The 18,130-nt window shown below is 33.9% G+C and overlaps 1 protein-coding gene across 1 annotated transcript in view; it reads left to right on the top strand.

Moving 5' to 3' along the window:
• Positions 1-16,983, top strand: part of LOC123525574 (syntaxin-12-like) — a 28,757-nt gene extending 11,774 nt beyond the window's left edge. The window contains exons 8-10 of the mRNA XM_045304719.2: positions 14,942-15,014; positions 15,355-15,437; positions 16,807-16,983. Coding sequence (XP_045160654.2) covers positions 14,942-15,014; positions 15,355-15,437; positions 16,807-16,902 — 252 coding nt within the window. The 3' untranslated portion in view covers positions 16,903-16,983. The remainder of the gene's footprint in view (positions 1-14,941; positions 15,015-15,354; positions 15,438-16,806) is intronic.
• The last annotated feature ends 1,147 nt before the right edge of the window (positions 16,984-18,130 follow it).

Here is an 18,130-nt window from a genome sequence, read left to right as displayed (position 1 = left end):
CTATATATGCTATCGTCTATAGCACTCAACTACCCTTAAGGTAAAACTGCTATGCGCTGGCCCTATAGCTCGAAACCTTGTTGAAATTCTGCAACTCTTCTTTAGTCTATGAACTTCAAACGTTTTCTTTTTAATAATTTATCCGCCCTGACAGTGTAGTTGCAATAACTTCTTCATCAAGGTACTGGGATAAATTATTAGTTGAATCGTCGAAGTGTCTTCTTCGATCGCTAGATACAGAATGATCTCTCTGTCATCCATCTACCTATCTATACCTTAGCAGACGTGCGTTTTGATTGGTGCTATTTATAGAACGTGTTCTGATTGGTCCAAATTTATATAAGGTTCATAGTATTTTACAACGAGTACTAGCTCTAACAAATATCTGGTTCCCTTTAACTATTGCATATGACATATTGTGTGATGCAGGGATCCAGCTATCAACATAATGAATCCAAATCAGCCACAAATGACCAAAATCCTATTATTAACAGCAATTCAACAATAATTATAGCAATGATAGCATGAAAAGGGAGTCAAGCACTGTCTGTGCTTATGTGTTACATTATCAATATGTAAAACGTGCAAATTATCCTGACAGATTCAAGTTATATTTATGCTGTACTGGGTCTATTGTGATATATAGTCTCGATAGCCAGATAATGTCTTCATGACAACGTTCTTCTAAATTCAAGAAAGTTTATTCAATTTCTCGCGAAAAATACTGTTATTTTCTTGATGCAGATGTTTTCGTATACTACCACTCGGATTCCTACGCATCTAAACTCTACCCTTACAAAATGGTCAAAAAGCTGTAACATGCCGAGAATATGCCGCGAACATACCTATTTGCAGGAAGTATTCGCGGGATATTCGCTGCTACCTGCGAACATGCCGCGATTGTTTGATACTAGTTCGCGGAATATTCGCAGGAAGACCAATGATCGTGACATGTTCGCGAGAAGAACTTAGAAGATTATAACCTTTTGGTAAACTGTTAATGAAGGACTTTGATTAGAACAGGTAACTGTAGATCAATTAATTTGTGACATTATCTGTAAGGTCACAGTATGAGTCTGATAAGTTTATTACAGCCACATATTTTGGACATGTTTAGAGGGAAATCTGTATGCATTACAGATCTTTTTCATTTATAAGTGAATGGTGCATTCTTTAAGGATGATGGGAATAATATATTATTCTTATTTGTGGTAAGTCAGAAAATTTATGTTTAATATCTATACTCATATATCTGAATAGACATGAGTAATTTTGAAAATGAAATAAATGCTTAAAATTTCGCAGAGCTGAAACAGATTATCTAAAAATAAATATAGAACTAATTATGACAATTTCTAACTTCATAAGTTTGATAATTAACGTGTAAAACTATGACAGATTTGTAGTATAACTTATAAGCAGTGTGAAGAAAAGCGTTTGAACGAAATGAATGCACTGAGACACTAGTTGTTATTGAATAAATACAAAACAAAAAATTAATTAACGGTAAAAGTTCAAGTATATTTCATTAAAGTTCAAAATGCACCAAAAGGATACGAAAAAGCTCAGACACTGACAATTTGAATCTGTTACAGTCTCAGTGCTCAAGTTTATTCAATTATATATCCCATATTCCTATTAATTTACTTGTTTTGCACTTTTTCTGTGCACAATTTCTGGCCAGATTTTGCTTAGTAGTCATGGCTTTCAGCTAGTTCACGGCATGTTCGCAGCAACTAGTTCGCGGGATGATCGCGGGAAGCTCACAGCTACTTGTTTGAGGGAAGTTCGCCTCAACATGTTCGTGGCAAAACTAATTTGCATGTGAAAAGTGAACACCAAACGAACATCCCGCGAACATTATATCAAATGTATCAAAAGTATTCGCGGCATGTTCCCCTGATATTCACAGCATGATCGCATCAAGTGTTCGCGGTAAACTATAATGCATGTATTTCCGTAAGGGTAAACCGTGGTTAATTAGACCATATACCATCTTAAGGCCCTGATTATTTGTTTAATAAATTATGTACGAAAACTACAAAGTATTGTTGCCATAGGATGACATCATCGACGTTATGAAGACAAGCTACGTGTGAATTAATAGCTTTTATCTTGAAAGTACTCATAATAAACGTTATGAGGAATGTAAGAAAATGTATTATGGTTACTTATGTTATTGGATATACAGCAGGGTGAAAGGTAACTTAGTAAGGACATTTTCAAATAAAAATTGAGATGTTTAATTTGTAGGTGTAATAATTTATTTTTGAGTGTCCATTGATAATTTTGTACTTTGGCACGATCGCACCAAAATGCAATCACATGCGAGGTGGTCATATATATGAAAGCTATAGGTCAATTTTAGTTCAAATACTCTATCCATATTAAAGTTTTCCAACGGAAACAAATTGTAGACGCCCAGTCACCCGCCGCCCAACGACATACAGCAATATTACAACCAGGGTTTTCATACGAAAAAGTTTGTTAAAAAACAACAGACAGACCACGTAAATAGATAACCATGATACATATACAAACCCAATATTGACTCCCTGGATATTTCTTGATTCTTCCCTTCGCTGAGAACAGGCCCAATTTGTACAGTAGGATACCGTCATTGAGTACCATTCCCTGTCTCTATTGGTGCCACGAATTGGTCATATTCATCTCCGTATAGATTACCATCCTTTTGAATGGAATATGCCCATGTTTCCTTTGGCTTCATTGAACAGTTCTTCGCCCATTAACTCCATTACGGAAACTAATACTTGAAAACCCGTTCTTGAATCGCTCTTTAAATGTTCTTTGAAGCCGTTTTTTTTTTGTTTGAAGCATAAATTTAAAATTGATAAATGCATTATCAATAGTGCAGGTGTTTGTTAATGTGCCACCACCCCATTTCATAACTTTGAGTAACCCATGGATGTTTTCTTGTTCTTCTTTTGACTTTTTTTTGCGGGCGTTTTGTGGTAAATATTGCCCTTTCGTTTGGAAGCTTTTTTCTTCCATATTTCCTCTTCCGGAAACTCTGGAAGCTTTCTTCCTTTTCGGTTTTTTTTTCTCTTTCGCTCCAGGATAGAGTTCTAAACGGAGTCTGGCTTGAAAAACTGATTTAAAATTCAAAACAAGTCTTGAAGGACGGCGGTCTGATACTGTTTTCGAAATATTTACTTTAAGATATTTAAACCAATTTTGTACAACTGATGAACTATCTCTTGTAATCTATGTTAGCCAGTATAAATCCGGACCACAGCTGGAGTAATGGTAAAAAAGATTTCAATAGAATTTCTACAACCTCTGGCATGTAGTAAATATTTGTAAAAGGCTCCTGGTCGTTATTTGTAATCATGCAGTCATCACCAATTTTATGGAAGAGTGTAGTGAACGGAGCACATACTCTTATGGTTTTGCCTGTTTTAATATTGTCTCCCTCTGTAAGTTCACTATCTTCCATCTGCTTACAATCTCTCTCCTCGTCAACCTCAATGTCCCTAACTGGTATGCCTTTTTTAGGATCATATTTTCCATACAGTGTACTGACATTTCTACCTGGTCTGTTTTTGATTGTGATGAGAAAATATGACAGATATGTCTAAATATGTCCGTGGCTTGTTCTAATGATGCAGCATTTTGTATCGCAGTGAAACATTGCGAAATGAATGTTCTTACAGAAAAGTTAATTTTCTTGTGGATTTTTTATTTCAACATTATAATGAAGTCTTTAATCATGCGACTGGCACAAAGATGATGGACGATGCAAGCTGGTATGGTTTTATTACTTTTACTCAGAGTTGAAACAATATTGCAAGTTTTAACATCCGTTCCATTAAACACTTGAAGACTGAACTGTATTAACGGGTAATTAAAATCTGTTTCCATTTTTCGTAATTTGAAATCTTGTCCAGTTCTTAAGAGATTTCTTTTAACAATATTTCAAACAATGCGAAATTCTAGGAATTGTATGTTGTGTGGATAGCATGTCAGCAACTGATACTGGTAATCCAGATTCAGAAAGTTTTATAGCTGCTGAGTATAGATAAGGTCTTTTTTGTCTTTCAATATATTTGAAATGCCACCTGTCGAATCAAGATATATATCTAAAGCTTTAGAAGAAGATAATTTGTTTGCCATTTCTAATTGTTCGTCTGAAAACATTATCACAGTAAATGGGTCAACTCCAATTTCCCTCACAAAGGGTGATCCCATGGCATCGTTTGCGTTTTTAAAGAGTTTGAAGTTCATAGATGATATTACTATACAAGTATTCTTTCTTAACTGTTTCAGATACCATATTTCTTAAACCAGTTGGTGTTGGTACCGACGTATAATTTCCGAAATTCAATTCCGTTGCGTCGGCATTTAAAAGATTTTCATTAAACATTCTTGCAACACCTATTTGTCTAGTCGCCTCCGCCATAAACTGTCTTGTTTTTCCGGAGATGTGTCTTCTATTTATTTCATTTTCGTGGTGGTATGTGATCCAATCCACTTTGCAAAATACTTTTCTATCATTTTCAGTTGGCATCTGAAATTTGAACAAACAGTGGCAAATTTCACCGTTGCATACCGTTCTTGCCGTGAGAAAGTCGCCTCGTGCCTTTCTGCTACTCGGAATTTTGACGTTATAGCATTTAAATGTGAGGACACAGCCCGGGAAATGTTTTCTCATGTTGTCAGAAAACACTTTAAACCAATTTCCTCCAAAGCATACACCTCTTTACTCCATACAATTTACCTTTTGGTCGGATTTTGTCCCATGTATCTTCATCAATGACAAAGGAAAATACCGAATTATCGCCGTTGCCCGGAAATTCTGTGATGTCTTTAAACTGAAAAATCATGAAAATTATGTTTGTTAAATATGGATATGTTTCTGTGCGCGTGGCTCGCTTGCATCCAATATATGTGCCAAGGTTTAAAAGAAACAATACATGTAAGCTATTTTGGAATGAGGATATAAAAAAGCAACGGAACTTTTTCATTGAGAAAAAAAAACAACAACAAAAAACATATGTATCGCCTGTCAGATAGTTATTGTAAGGTGTGTAAGACTATATTATGGAGTACCGGGCGTAACATGCTTACTGCTACTTGTCTGTTGCTAATTGTCATCTGCCAGTTGCTACTTGACGTAGACCTAATCCTTTTGTGTGATTAAGGTTAGAAGATTTGAGAATATTGAACCAGTACAGAGGAAAAAGAGCTGCTCGCCTGAAGGCACAAACCTTGAACAATAGCAAAAGTGGTTACGGTAAACCAGTGGTTTTCAGAGGTGTAAACTTTAGCAACCTTGTATATCCTAAGAAAGATGAAAATAAATTGAATTGACAAAATGAACAGCTTACATGTTTAACGCTGAATTGCCGCTCGGCAGTAAACAAAGATATTCTTATTGGTCAATTATTACGTAAGGAAAAGATAGATTTTGCCCTTCTTACAGAGACTTGGTTTTCGGACGACAAACAACATCAATATGAAACGTCTGATCTCAATTAAAATGGCTATAAACTGAGTATTACGACCAGGCAAAATAGGGTGGGTGGTGGTATTGCACTGACATGTAGATTTGTTGTAAACTATCAGCTGGAAATTCTCAAAGTTTTGAATATGGTGTTTGGCAGTTGTTTTTCAAGAACATTACTATGCATGTAGTTGGGATATACAGACCTCCATCTTTGTCCACTTGTTCCCTGTTTGTCACAGACTTCTTTCAATATATGGAGAAAGTACTATCACAGAATTTAAATGTAATGGTCATGGGGGACTTTAATCTTCACATCCACGATGACACAAATGCAGATTTCAACAATTCCATGTACGCCATAGGCTTGCAATAGCATGTACAATTTAGTACACGGGGACACTGTTTGATGTTATTTCGCCGTCGATTTCAGTTTACGGCTTTGCGGATGACCACACTGCTAATAAACGCTTTAAACCATCAACTCAAACAGTCGAATCCCAGACAATACAAGAACTTGAACAATGTGCTATAACAATCAACAACTGGGTGAATGAAAATAAGGTCAAAATGAATACTTCCAAAACCGAGTTCATCATGTTTGGTAGTAGGCAACAACTCTCTAAGTGTACAACTGACAAAATATGCAATGTAGGTGATGAAGTGAAATCAGTGAGCTTTATTCGACATCTAGGTGCATACCTGGATGAAAACTTAAATCTAAAAGAGCATTTAAAACGAAAGTGTAGAACAGCAATGCTCAGCTACTTCAGAATAAAATGTATCCGGAAATATCTTACCAAAGAGGCTGCCGAAACTCTTGTGCTGTCATTGGTGATATCCCATTTATAACAGTTCCAAGCAAGCGCTCTATGATCTTCACTGGCTACCCATCAAAGCCAAAATCACATTCAAAATGCTCACCTACATGTATAATTGTTCAATTGGAAATTCTCCGGAATATCTTTCAGAACTTCTCATAAAACAAACACAGACAAGGATTTCGCGTTCTTCTAATTCCGCTACTGGACGTTTCGTTGTTCCTTTCAACAAGCGCAAAACGTTCAGCGACAGAAGTTTTGGTAATGTTGGACCTAAACTCTGGAATGAATTGCCTCTCGAAATAAGGAACTCAGACACATTAGATGTTTTCAAAAAGAAGTTGAAAACTCATTAGTTTGGAAATTACTTTGCACTCTTTTAGAGACTGTGACTCACTGTGATTTTTAAGATATTGTGGTAACATGAACCGAATGATTTTTATTTTGTAAAAAACATTCGAATATGAACAATTGTATCACAAATACAAAATACAGTTGTTTGTAATAACTTATGGACATGCCACAATAAATCACTTCTACTTATTTACTAACAAAACATCTTACTGTATCTTAATATTCTAATATTTTATCAATCTTATCTGATGCCTAATCTTTTGTTAATAGTTTATCCACAATGACATTTATGCTCATTTATTTCATACATCTTTAAAATGCCTTAAGGTATTAGACCCGAAATACAGTACCTCCTTTATGAAGAGTTTTCAAATCCAAAATTCTTTTTCCTCAATTTCCTTTTTTCTAGTAATTGTTCACTTCTTTTAAGGCTTGTTATTGACTTATAGTACAAACGTGGAATTTCTTCATTTGATAAGTGATTTCTTGCTATTGAAAGTGGATTTACCTCTGAAACAGAAAAGGGGCAGAGTTATACATCTTTAAAAATACTGAGTTACATGCGGTAAAAGATCTCTATTTTGCCTTCACTCTTTAGATTACATATTACGGAAGAAATGTAGGTAGGTTTTACTTCTGCCTCAATGTTATCTTTAAATGATGTGAGCAGACTTCAAAACAGACCCGCAGGATTCGACCTTAATTTTTCAATGTTGGAGTTAGAATTCTGTCTCATTAAATCCCGAGGCACCCTAGAAAAAAATGATATTGACAGTTTTATTTTGTATTTTATAATTGTTTACCAATAGTTTATCAAAATTTATGGTATAATGAATTCTCTGAAAACGTTTTGGACAGTGGCCATCTCTTTGAAATTTGTCTGTACTAGAGCTTAAGGAAATACCATAAATTATACAAAGTTTATAAAAAACGGCACTGTAAAAGTTGTTTGAAAATTGCAACACAGTGCGAAACACGATCAACTTTAAGAATAACCTAGCAAATGCCATTTTTCAAACATAACTATTAGGAGTCTAATACCTTAATTTTAGACGTAATTTTGTTTGTGTTTGTAAACGACATTGAATATGTTTTACGAAAAAATAGGCGTTTAATCAAATAAAACAATTTCAGTTTGTTTTTCTTTTTGTTTTTTTTTTTGTTTCGGCATTTCTTAATTATAGACTTTTTACCAATATGCGAACACTCATGCCGTTTCCGTTACATATACTGCTGAAATGATTATGTTCAAGGATATGCTTGACTATTATACTTCATAGTTTAAACAGATAACAGCAATTTCAGAGGCAGTATGGTCCGTTGATACATCCCATTGTAATCAGCATGACTCTACTACTTACGTTGTCTGCCTTGTCTCTCTCTAAATCATCATATGCGTCTTTACTAGTGTGTGGACTTTTGCTCTTTTCCTTCTTCTTCTTTTTTTTCTTTTTCCCATCTCGTCTAATTGAAAAATAATAACAAACAAGTGTAATATGAAAGTAACTGAAAAGAAATTACTTCGGGGTCAATTATATTATAGAAAATGAAAGAACAACCAAATTTATCCCCTACTAGTGACGACTTTCATTTCCTTCATCAGGGTGTAATGGATCAATTGGCATTTATCATTGCACAAAAGTTGATATGATAACTTTTTTTGTTGGGTTTAATGCCGCACCGACACAATTAAAGGTCATACGGCGACTTTCCAGCTTTGATGGTGGAGGAAGACCCCAGGTGCCCCACCGTGCATTATTTCATCACGAGTGGGCACCTGGGTAGAACCACCGACCTTCCGTAAGCCAGCTGGATAGCTTCCTCACATGAAGAATTCAATACCTCCAGTGAGGCTCGAACCCACATCAATGAGGGGCAAGTGATTTGAAGTCAGAGACCTTAACCACTCGGCCACAGAGGCCCCTATATGACAACTTATGCTTATGCGAAATGCCACTACTCACTTAATAATTGTGATATGAAAGCTCCATATTTAGAATTTCAATTGTCTCAAGCAAAAAAGAACAATACATTCATTTAAACTATGACTTTAAGAAGTACCAAACAAAGTTATTTGTACGATCAGACCTTTAAGATACTCGAGTTCCGTGACTTTTAGTATTTCACACGCTCTTTTCTACACCCTACGTGCTCGATTTTCATTGTGAGCTGGACCTGGTGTCAAAATAAAGTTTTGGTGAGAAAATAAGGTTACGAATGTATACATTTTCAGAAAAAAATCAGCATTAAAGCCGGTCTGTGGTTACGTGCGCAAGTAAACAGATATTACTAATAAGCACGTTTTAGTATAAAAACATCACTGTCCAATCTCTAATGTAACTATATACATTCCACGATTTTACAGAAAAAAATCATTCCCGTTATAAACACTGCATCTGTCCAATCTTTATGTTGCAGCCGTTTAAGCTTTAAGCTGTCTGGAAAGCTAAGTAAATCGGTATGAGAAAGTTCTTCAATTTTCGTAAATCGCTAGACCCTAGAAAAGCGGTATTTTTTTCGTTCTTCAACCTTGGCGTATTGTTATTATATCATGAATAAATCTACCTCTCTAATAAATCAGTGTTTAATATCATAGAATAAAATCCAGCTGCTTATGCGTGCATAAACATACTCTTCCTTGAGTATATCCCAGGTTGTTTTAGATATGCCGTGTATAATGGGGATAGTGTAGCACCACGCCCTTTAGTGGCATACAGACACTAAATATAAAAATGGCGCGAAAAAAAAATGGTAGTCGCATAATGGCGGATACAAATAGTTCACAGATTTTTTTGCTCTGTAGAGCTATTTTCCTTATTTTCTTTGCAATTTGTTTGCTAAAATCACATGACAGATCTTTGCTTGACATGTAGGTAGCATTTTCATAATGAAATAACATGACAAAATTTTTCATGGAAACTTTGATCATACACCACCAGTGTAATTTGGGTCTCATTTTTTAGCTGATTTTGCAGTTTGTGTGTTTGACTGAAATTATTTTTCTTGCATCAAACATGACCCCCACTTTTCTTTTGATTTTTATTTAGCATTGACAATACTCTTCAAGAAAATGTAGGTTACAGACATTTAAAATGGGTAGTAACCGCCAATATCATAATAATGATAAAGTTCAAACAACTGAAAGTGGTTATTTGTTTACTTTTATATACAATTCTTTAAAAATACTGTAAACTGTATTTAATATAATTGCACAACAAATTTGTATATAACATTATGGGATAAAAATCTTTTCTTTCGTCAACAACTCGGATATTTTGCATAAAATCAGAAGCATTTACGTTAAAATTATATATGGCGGGAAACTGAACGCTGCACATACCTTTCATTTTTTCGTTCCCTACTGACCTATAATACGCGCATGTTTTTAAAGAAATAATGTATAGAAAAAAAAACTTTGTTTTAACGTTGTTCAAAAACGAATATAGGTTATACGTCCGCGGAATTATTTCACTTGGGCAAACTCACGAGGGCTCGTGCGTAGCCCGTGCTAATTATTATGGCGAGGTATAACCGATTTTGGATGTATTAATATAGGTAAAAAACAATTTTGCCAAACATTATTTCGTTTCAATTTTAATTTGCCCTAAATCTAAAACACAGTAGATAAAATATAGTAGCGCTCTTTGTTTGTTTGTTTTTTGTTTTTCTTTTTTGGTCGCAACAAAAACATCGAAGTCATCCATCGCAAGCTGACGTTAAATCATTCTTGCGTAAGCACGTTTTAACAGAAACAAGCATAATTATAAGAATTTACGATCTTTTCATATCGACAGTATAGTTCCGTGTCCAACGAAACAACGTTAACGTTGATTTATTCCATGTCTTTAATTTAGTTAAATAAACTACATACATCTGCTTTTACTGATCGGAATCAAATTTCGGCGACGTTTCTGCAGGCTAGTTTATGTGATATGGATTTAATATTATTACTGTATTGTATATCTTGTAAATATGTTAAAATCTTTGTATACCCGATGGAAATAAAGATTATATACTTTGTTTCTTCAAATAAAATTTCATTATATGTTTGAATATCTCGAACATACATTGAAAAATATGAAGATTGAAACTTGTTAGAAAAAGTTCTGCCTCCTGATGTGTCTTTATATTTATCCAAGGGAGGTTTTGTTTTATAGTTATGTTAAACAACATATGCATTTATATTGAACTTGAAGTACATTACGTAGATATGAAAGAAAATAATGAAATATGTAAGGAGATAGAAGCAAATGTGTTTTCTAAAGTTATTATCTCATAAAAAAAGGTTAAATAACACGCTTAATTGCTTCAATCCAAAAAAGGCCAAACTATTTCCATGATGCCATGGTAACGCATATGAAATGAATTTTCCGATTTTAGTTTAAGAAATGTTCTTTATTCGAATTCAAACGAAACAGAAATAATATTTAGTGGATAAGTTTAGATGCATGAAATCAAAATTCTCATTTCTTAAGTAATGTATCAATCGATTTGGCACGATCATCCTGCCATATACATTTGTAAGTAATTAAGAAATAATTTATAGCAAAGCAGTGCTTTATCACTAATTATACACCATGGGCGGTTATACGTCGGGCGTAATAATTTCACGAGAGCGCAGCCCGAATGTCTTAAAGTCTATCAGATATGCATTCGCCTTGATTTTTTCGAATGTCTAATGTCTATCAGATATGCATTTGACTTGATTGTTTCGAATGTTTATCCGAATGTTTAATGTCTGTCAGATATGCATTCGCTTTGATTTTTTCAAATGACTATCCGAATGTCTAATGTCTATCAGATACGCATTCACTTTGATTTTTTCGAATGTCATTCTAAGTTAAATAAGGGGCACAACCCTGTCAAAATCCAAGATCAGAGCTATGGGGATCGTCCCTCCTGGTGTAGACTGACAACAGATGACCATTTCAAGTTATGAGTCTAACAAATTTATCAAACTTAAACCAAAAAATAAAAAAAAATAAAAGGGAGCATAACCCTATCAAAATTGAAACCAGGATTATGCAGATTATTTCTCCTGGCATAGAACTTGGTAGGAAATAATTATTTTATGGTTCAAGTCACAAGCTTTGATAATAACAGAGATGTTCAAATTTATCAAAAAAAAAAAAAAAAAAAAAAAAAAAAAAACTTTTGAGTAAAGAAAATTCTAAATTAAAAGGGGCATATGTGTCACACCCCAAACCAGAGCCATGGGGATTGTTTCCCTTGGTGTAGATCTTGGTATTGATAACTGTTTTAGTTTAATCCTTAAATGCTTCTGACTTTATAAAAAAAAAAAAAAAAAAAAAAATTGAGGGTTGTGACAGTACTGCTGCAAGTGTGCTAGCTCCATTTTCCCTTGATAAGTCGAGCTAAAAAATATAGTGAATACCATTGATAAAAATTGTAAACAAAACGAAACACTTATTACTCGAAATGGAAATTACTTTGCATGGAATATGAGTGATTAACACTGACATTATGCATTAACCTAAAACACATGTTTTATCTTAAATATGAATATTGTTAGTACATTTAATAACTATTTTATTTATATACAAATTCATTTCTTCTCCTTAAAATAAGAAAGCAGGTTTTGGCTGTAAAACGAACAAGAGCTCTATTTGTAAAAAAGAATAGAAACTTTTCATTATCAGAGTAATGATTAAATTCTGCTTCTATAGAACTGGCTTTTCTGAATAATTCTTGTCTAAAATCACTATATAATTGACATTCCATAATGACATGTTTTTCATCCTCAATATTTTCCCTACAAAATGGACAAAGCCTTTCATTAATATCTAGTCTTTCATATCTTCCAGTTTCAATATGTATTGGCGCAACACCTATCCTAAATTTTGCAAAAGCGGCTCTTTGTGGACGAGACAGAATAACTTTACAATATTGTTCTGTTTCATACTTTGATTTAAACAATTTATAAGTACGTAGTTTATTTCTACCTCTTTTGCTCGGGCCATGTTGAGCATTTATGTCGGTTTTCCACCTATTAACAAATTCTTGCATGGAAGACTCAATGACTCTATCTAAAACAGATTTCTTAGACATAACCAAAAAGCGATTACACAACTCTTCACACCTAATAAGTTTAAATTTTTGACATATTCTAAAACACCAATTTTTGCATTTATTGCCATTTTGGTTATAACAATAATCAAAGATTCTACGGTTTATACGTGATATTGACATATTACAAAATCTGTACCAGTAATTTGAAACATTAATTAGTTGTCTCACTGGTGTGGGTTGCTATCCCATATCGCCAGCAACTGCTGCTGATGGGGCAAATTTTGATACACCAAGAAACAAACACATTGCTCTATTTTGTATTGAATCAATGCAGGAAAATGACTGGGTTCCCCAAACAGCTGCTCCATATCCAATGACGGACCACACCATCGAGTCAAATAATCTTGTAAACACATCTACAGGCATACCACCCAGCATTCGCTTTGATTTTTTCGAATGTCTATCCGAATGTCTAATGTCTATCAGATATGCATTCGACTTGAATCTTTCAAATGTCTATCCGCATGTCTAATGTCTATCAGATATGCATTCGCTTTGATTGTTTTGAATGTCTATCCGAATGTCGACTTGAATCTTTCGAATTTCTATCCAAATGTCTAATGTCTATCAGATATGCATTCGACTTGATTTTTTTCGAATGTCTATTCAAATGCCTCATGTCTATAGCTATCAGATATGCATTCGCTTTGATTTTTTCGAATGTCTATCTGAGTGTCTAATGTCTATCAGTTATGCATTCGCTTTGATTTTTTCGAATGTCTATCCGAATGTCTAATGTCTATCAGATATGCATTCGACTTGAATCTTTCGAAAGTCTATCCAAATGTCTAATGTCTACTGTAGGCTTACTTATTTTAGCGGTGTACTAATAACAGCGCTTTTAGCGCTATCGCACGTGCGCTAATTCATGTCCGCGCATTAATTTGTCCAAGCATTTTCATTTGATGATGTTTTCTTCGAAATTTTGCAAATAAACACTCTTGACAGTTTGCACTAGTTACACTGCTTGCTAATATTTTAAGGTTCGTATGATATTCCTGTTTATTGTTCATATTATTATTTTAAATATATCATCATACAAAATAAAATATTTAAGCTTGTAGTTTGTGTTTTTTCTCATTTGATCAAGTTGTTATCGATTTCCGCATCACCTTCGGGCATGTCCGTTGTTGCATTCGCTCGTATACGGAAAGGTGTGAACGTTTGTATTAAGACACAATGCATGTAGGACAAAGGAGATTCAATGATTAAAATGTGCGACAATCTCGTTTTATTTCAGCAATTATAACTAGTAGATTCTATACAAAATATATAACACGCAGATTATTATAATTAAATACAAGAAGAGAATTACGGTATAACACTTAAGTAAATAATTTAAAATAAATCCTACTTTCTTTAGCCCGCCAACAGTGAAAAAAGTTGATTTCATAATCAGTATGACGTATAATTACAGCAGAAACACATTACATAAAAATTGCCGACGGTTAAGTTTATTTCCGAATATTTTCGTGAATCTCCGTAAATCTCCGATAGCCTCACCTCGTACAGCGCTCAAATTAGAAATTAGCGGTCTCGCAAGAGCGCTAATTCACGTCCACGCATTAATAAGATATTTCACCAAAAATTGCGCTGCGCTAAATTTTTGCCGCGCTAATAAATGTACGCCTACAGTATCAGATATGCAGTCGCTTTGATTTTTTCGAATGTCTATCCGAATGGCTAATTTCTATCAGATATGCATTCGTTTCGAATGTCTATCTGAATGTCTAATGTCTAACCTACTGCCAGCTTCACGGACCTAATATAGGTAAATGTATATACAATAATAAATGATCACCTAAAAGTTTTTCTGCCTATGTAAGTGTCATTTATGGACTGTTTTATCTCTATATACCAAACATCAGATACACTTTCAGCAACGATCTACAATGTATATACAGTACAGGTAAACAGTTTTACATGGTACAACACATGTAATGCGTGACGGATATATGGTGGTTATGTATATAATGTACATTCAGATGGAGGCCCGTCATTATAGTATGGTTAAATTGCATGTTATTTTTATAAACAGTAATAACATTTATGATGATGTATAATGAATGTGAAATGATGCTTTGGATAAATGGAGTATTTCTTTATGACAATTCATGTAGGTTGTATACAAACAATTGACTCTGCGACTTTAATTTACGGTGGAGTTGTACATTTGAAAAATCTAAAAGTATAAGTATTTTGGTTCTTTTAGCAAGACATATGTGATATCAATGACATATTCAAGGACCTTGCTGGTATGGTTGCAGAACAAGGCGAGATAATAGGTAATCTTATGAGTTTAACGATTTTTGAAACTGTACCGTTTCTTTCTCGTCAAAATGAGGAAACGTTGAAGTAATACCCGGTAGTTCACATTTGTTTTTAAACGCCTATGGTGTGGTGTAGTAGATACATGTTGACGGCATATTTACGGGAGTTTAAAGATAATTGGGATTTACTGCACTTGCTTATACAAGACGCTTCCCCAACCCATGACTTTTTAAAAATAAATACCAGTTAAAGCCCCACCTGTTCTTCTGGCTTTTCTTGTCCGCTTAACACATTAATATTGGTATGGCTGTTTTTGAAGAAAAACGTATCTTTGAACATTTTGGATTATTACAGCTGAAGCAGAAGACAACGTAGATGTAGCTGTATTAGAGGTAGAAACAGGGCTAGTCGAGCTAGAAAAAGCAGAGAATAATGTGGTAATTTACATTAGCAAGTGTCTAGGGGTCATTTTTAGCTCCACTATTCGGAGAATAGGGGGGCTATACTACTCGCCCCGGCGTCGGCGTCGGCGTGACCCTTCTTGGTTAAAGTTTTCCGGCAACCTTTGTTTTTCTGTCATATCTTTGTTACTATTGCTTATATCATACTGTAACTTCACATAAACATTGTCCATTATACAAACAATGTATATGTAGGGACTGAGCCCATTATATCCAAGGTCAAGGTCACCAAAGTGTTATACTTAGGTTATTTTTAAGGTTAAAGTTTTTAGGCAACCTTTGTTTTTCTGTTATCACTTTGTTACTTTTGCTTATATCTTACTGTAAGTTCTCATAAACATTGTCCAGTATACAAATATAGTATATGCAGGGGCTGGGCCCATTATACCCAAGGTCAAGGTCACAAGGGAGTTAAACAAGTTAATTTTTTTCGAAAGCTTTATCAATAGACATACCTTTGATACTTTAAAAGATAATGACTTGAAATTAAAAATATCTGTTTTTAATCATCATCCGCATGTGTGGTTACATACCACATAACTCTAATTGTATTTTTGACAGAATTATGCCCCTTTTGTACTTAAACTTTCTTGCAATGTTCGCTTTCTGGATATTACTTCAATGCAATATAAGACAAAGACTTTAAACTTAAAATGTATCTTTATCACCATCATCTGCATGTGTGGTAACAATCCCCATAACTCTGATTTGTATTTTGGACCAAATAATGCCCATTTTATACTTAATTTTTTTAACAAACTTTGTTTTCAGGACATAACTTTGGTACTATATAAGATAATGACTTGAAACTCAAAATATATCTTTACCATCGTCATCTGCATTTGTTGTAACAATCCTAATAACTCTAATTTGTGTATTTGATGGACTTATGCCCCTTGGAGTATCTTCCTTTTATAGTAGAGGTCTCTTATTCAGACATAATTCATTTTACTGTCAAATCCCCGAATAGTGGAGCGCGCTGTCTTACGGACAGCTCTTGTTGAAATGACAGTAATTTGTTCTACCATGTATATGATTCATAAGAACATACCTGAAACGGGTTGTAGTGTCAAAATAAAAGACATCTACCATAAATCATAATATATTAATTTGGTTTATTCACTTTAATTGCAAAATCGTGAAAGAAACATTACCAAGGAGTTTAACGTGTTTCATAAGTATGAAAATTGATACTGACCTATTGCAGATCATAACCGTGTAGAAAGTTCTTTATTGGTTAAACATGACTTTTCAATATATGTTCTATGTTCGAATGACATCTTTACATCTGTTTTATTTCAAGGATCTTGTAATACCGAAAAGCTATAATTTTGTCTATTTGCAGCGTTCCTCAAGAAAGAAGACATTCATATTAGCAGCAGTGATAACAACAATAGTTTTGATTATAATAACTGTGATTTTAGCTGTGCAGTTTTCCTAAAGGGAACGAAATGCAGTTTGCAGTTACTTTAATTTCATGAATTTAGTGGAATATACTAATAAAGTGATTACTTAAAATGGATTTCTAATATTTCAGTTTTTGTCGATGTCCTTACAGTACACGCAATTACTATGTCCTAGGATATCATTTTGTCCCGACAAAGTATAGCTGTGTTATGTATTTTTCATATATCATCTGCACCTTAAAGTAATCAATTACACGGTTTTTCGTTTAGATCATAGTTTAGATCAATTTTACTCCCCACACTACAATGCTTAAAAACACGATCACGATCACGAAAGTCGAAATACAAGAAACTACGTTAGTGAAATTGTGATACTTTCTCCATCGCAGTTCAGAGTTTCAATATTGTGATTCCAAGTTACCTGATTTTTATTTCCGTGATTTTTGGATCAGAAATAAAAACGGCGTGGTTAAATTGGAATACCGTACGCGTATGTTTATAGGCAGGAGTATGTGACATTACTTCCGGACAATGGAAGTTGATTCTCCAAGTTATATCAGTAAACGTCTAACGGAAAATCTAACTTTTGTGGTATAAAATGTTCGAAAACCAGTGTCAAGTTAAGCATACGGGTCTTGCCTTTTCAACATAACAAGTAAGATAGCGAAGACAGATTTAACAAATTGTTCAAATGTAAATAGTTTTAAGAGATATATTACAAATAAGGTTAAGTGATGTTGTATTTTCTGGTCAAGCCAGTATACACAGATTTTATTAGCATATCATAAAACTGGGTTAAAACGTATACTTATTCAGTCTTCTTGTACACATCTATTTTCTCATTAAAGTTTCGTTAGAAAAAGGATTTTAGAAAACTATGACAAATTGTTTTCGAACCGTAATATAGCAGATGTAGGTATACATATTAACCTAAAATGTAGCAGCACAGGAAGTTTTCTAGAAAGTCACTCATATAGTGTAACCTGCAAATTTTTCTTTGACTATTCAAATTGAAAGACGTTGTCCACCAAGCGTCATATTTAATTTATTGCAAATTGATAAAAACGTGCTTCAAAAGGTATTACTGTCTTGACTATTTTTAAAAGAAATCGAACTCTGAAAAACATATACACCGCAACGAAATCTTCATCAATTATGTAAAATACGGAACAGTTAACGACTAAATCTGTAAAATCTCAATTTTATACAGGTCACAAACGATGTAATGGCCTACATTATGACAGCTATATTACAGACGAAGTA

Source organism: Mercenaria mercenaria, chromosome 3 (genome assembly GCF_021730395.1).
Source record: "Mercenaria mercenaria strain notata chromosome 3, MADL_Memer_1, whole genome shotgun sequence".
NCBI classification, from domain to species: Eukaryota; Metazoa; Mollusca; class Bivalvia; order Venerida; family Veneridae; genus Mercenaria; species Mercenaria mercenaria.
The sequence above is the reverse complement of the archived record's forward strand: the minus strand, read 5'-3'. Positions and strand labels throughout refer to the sequence as shown.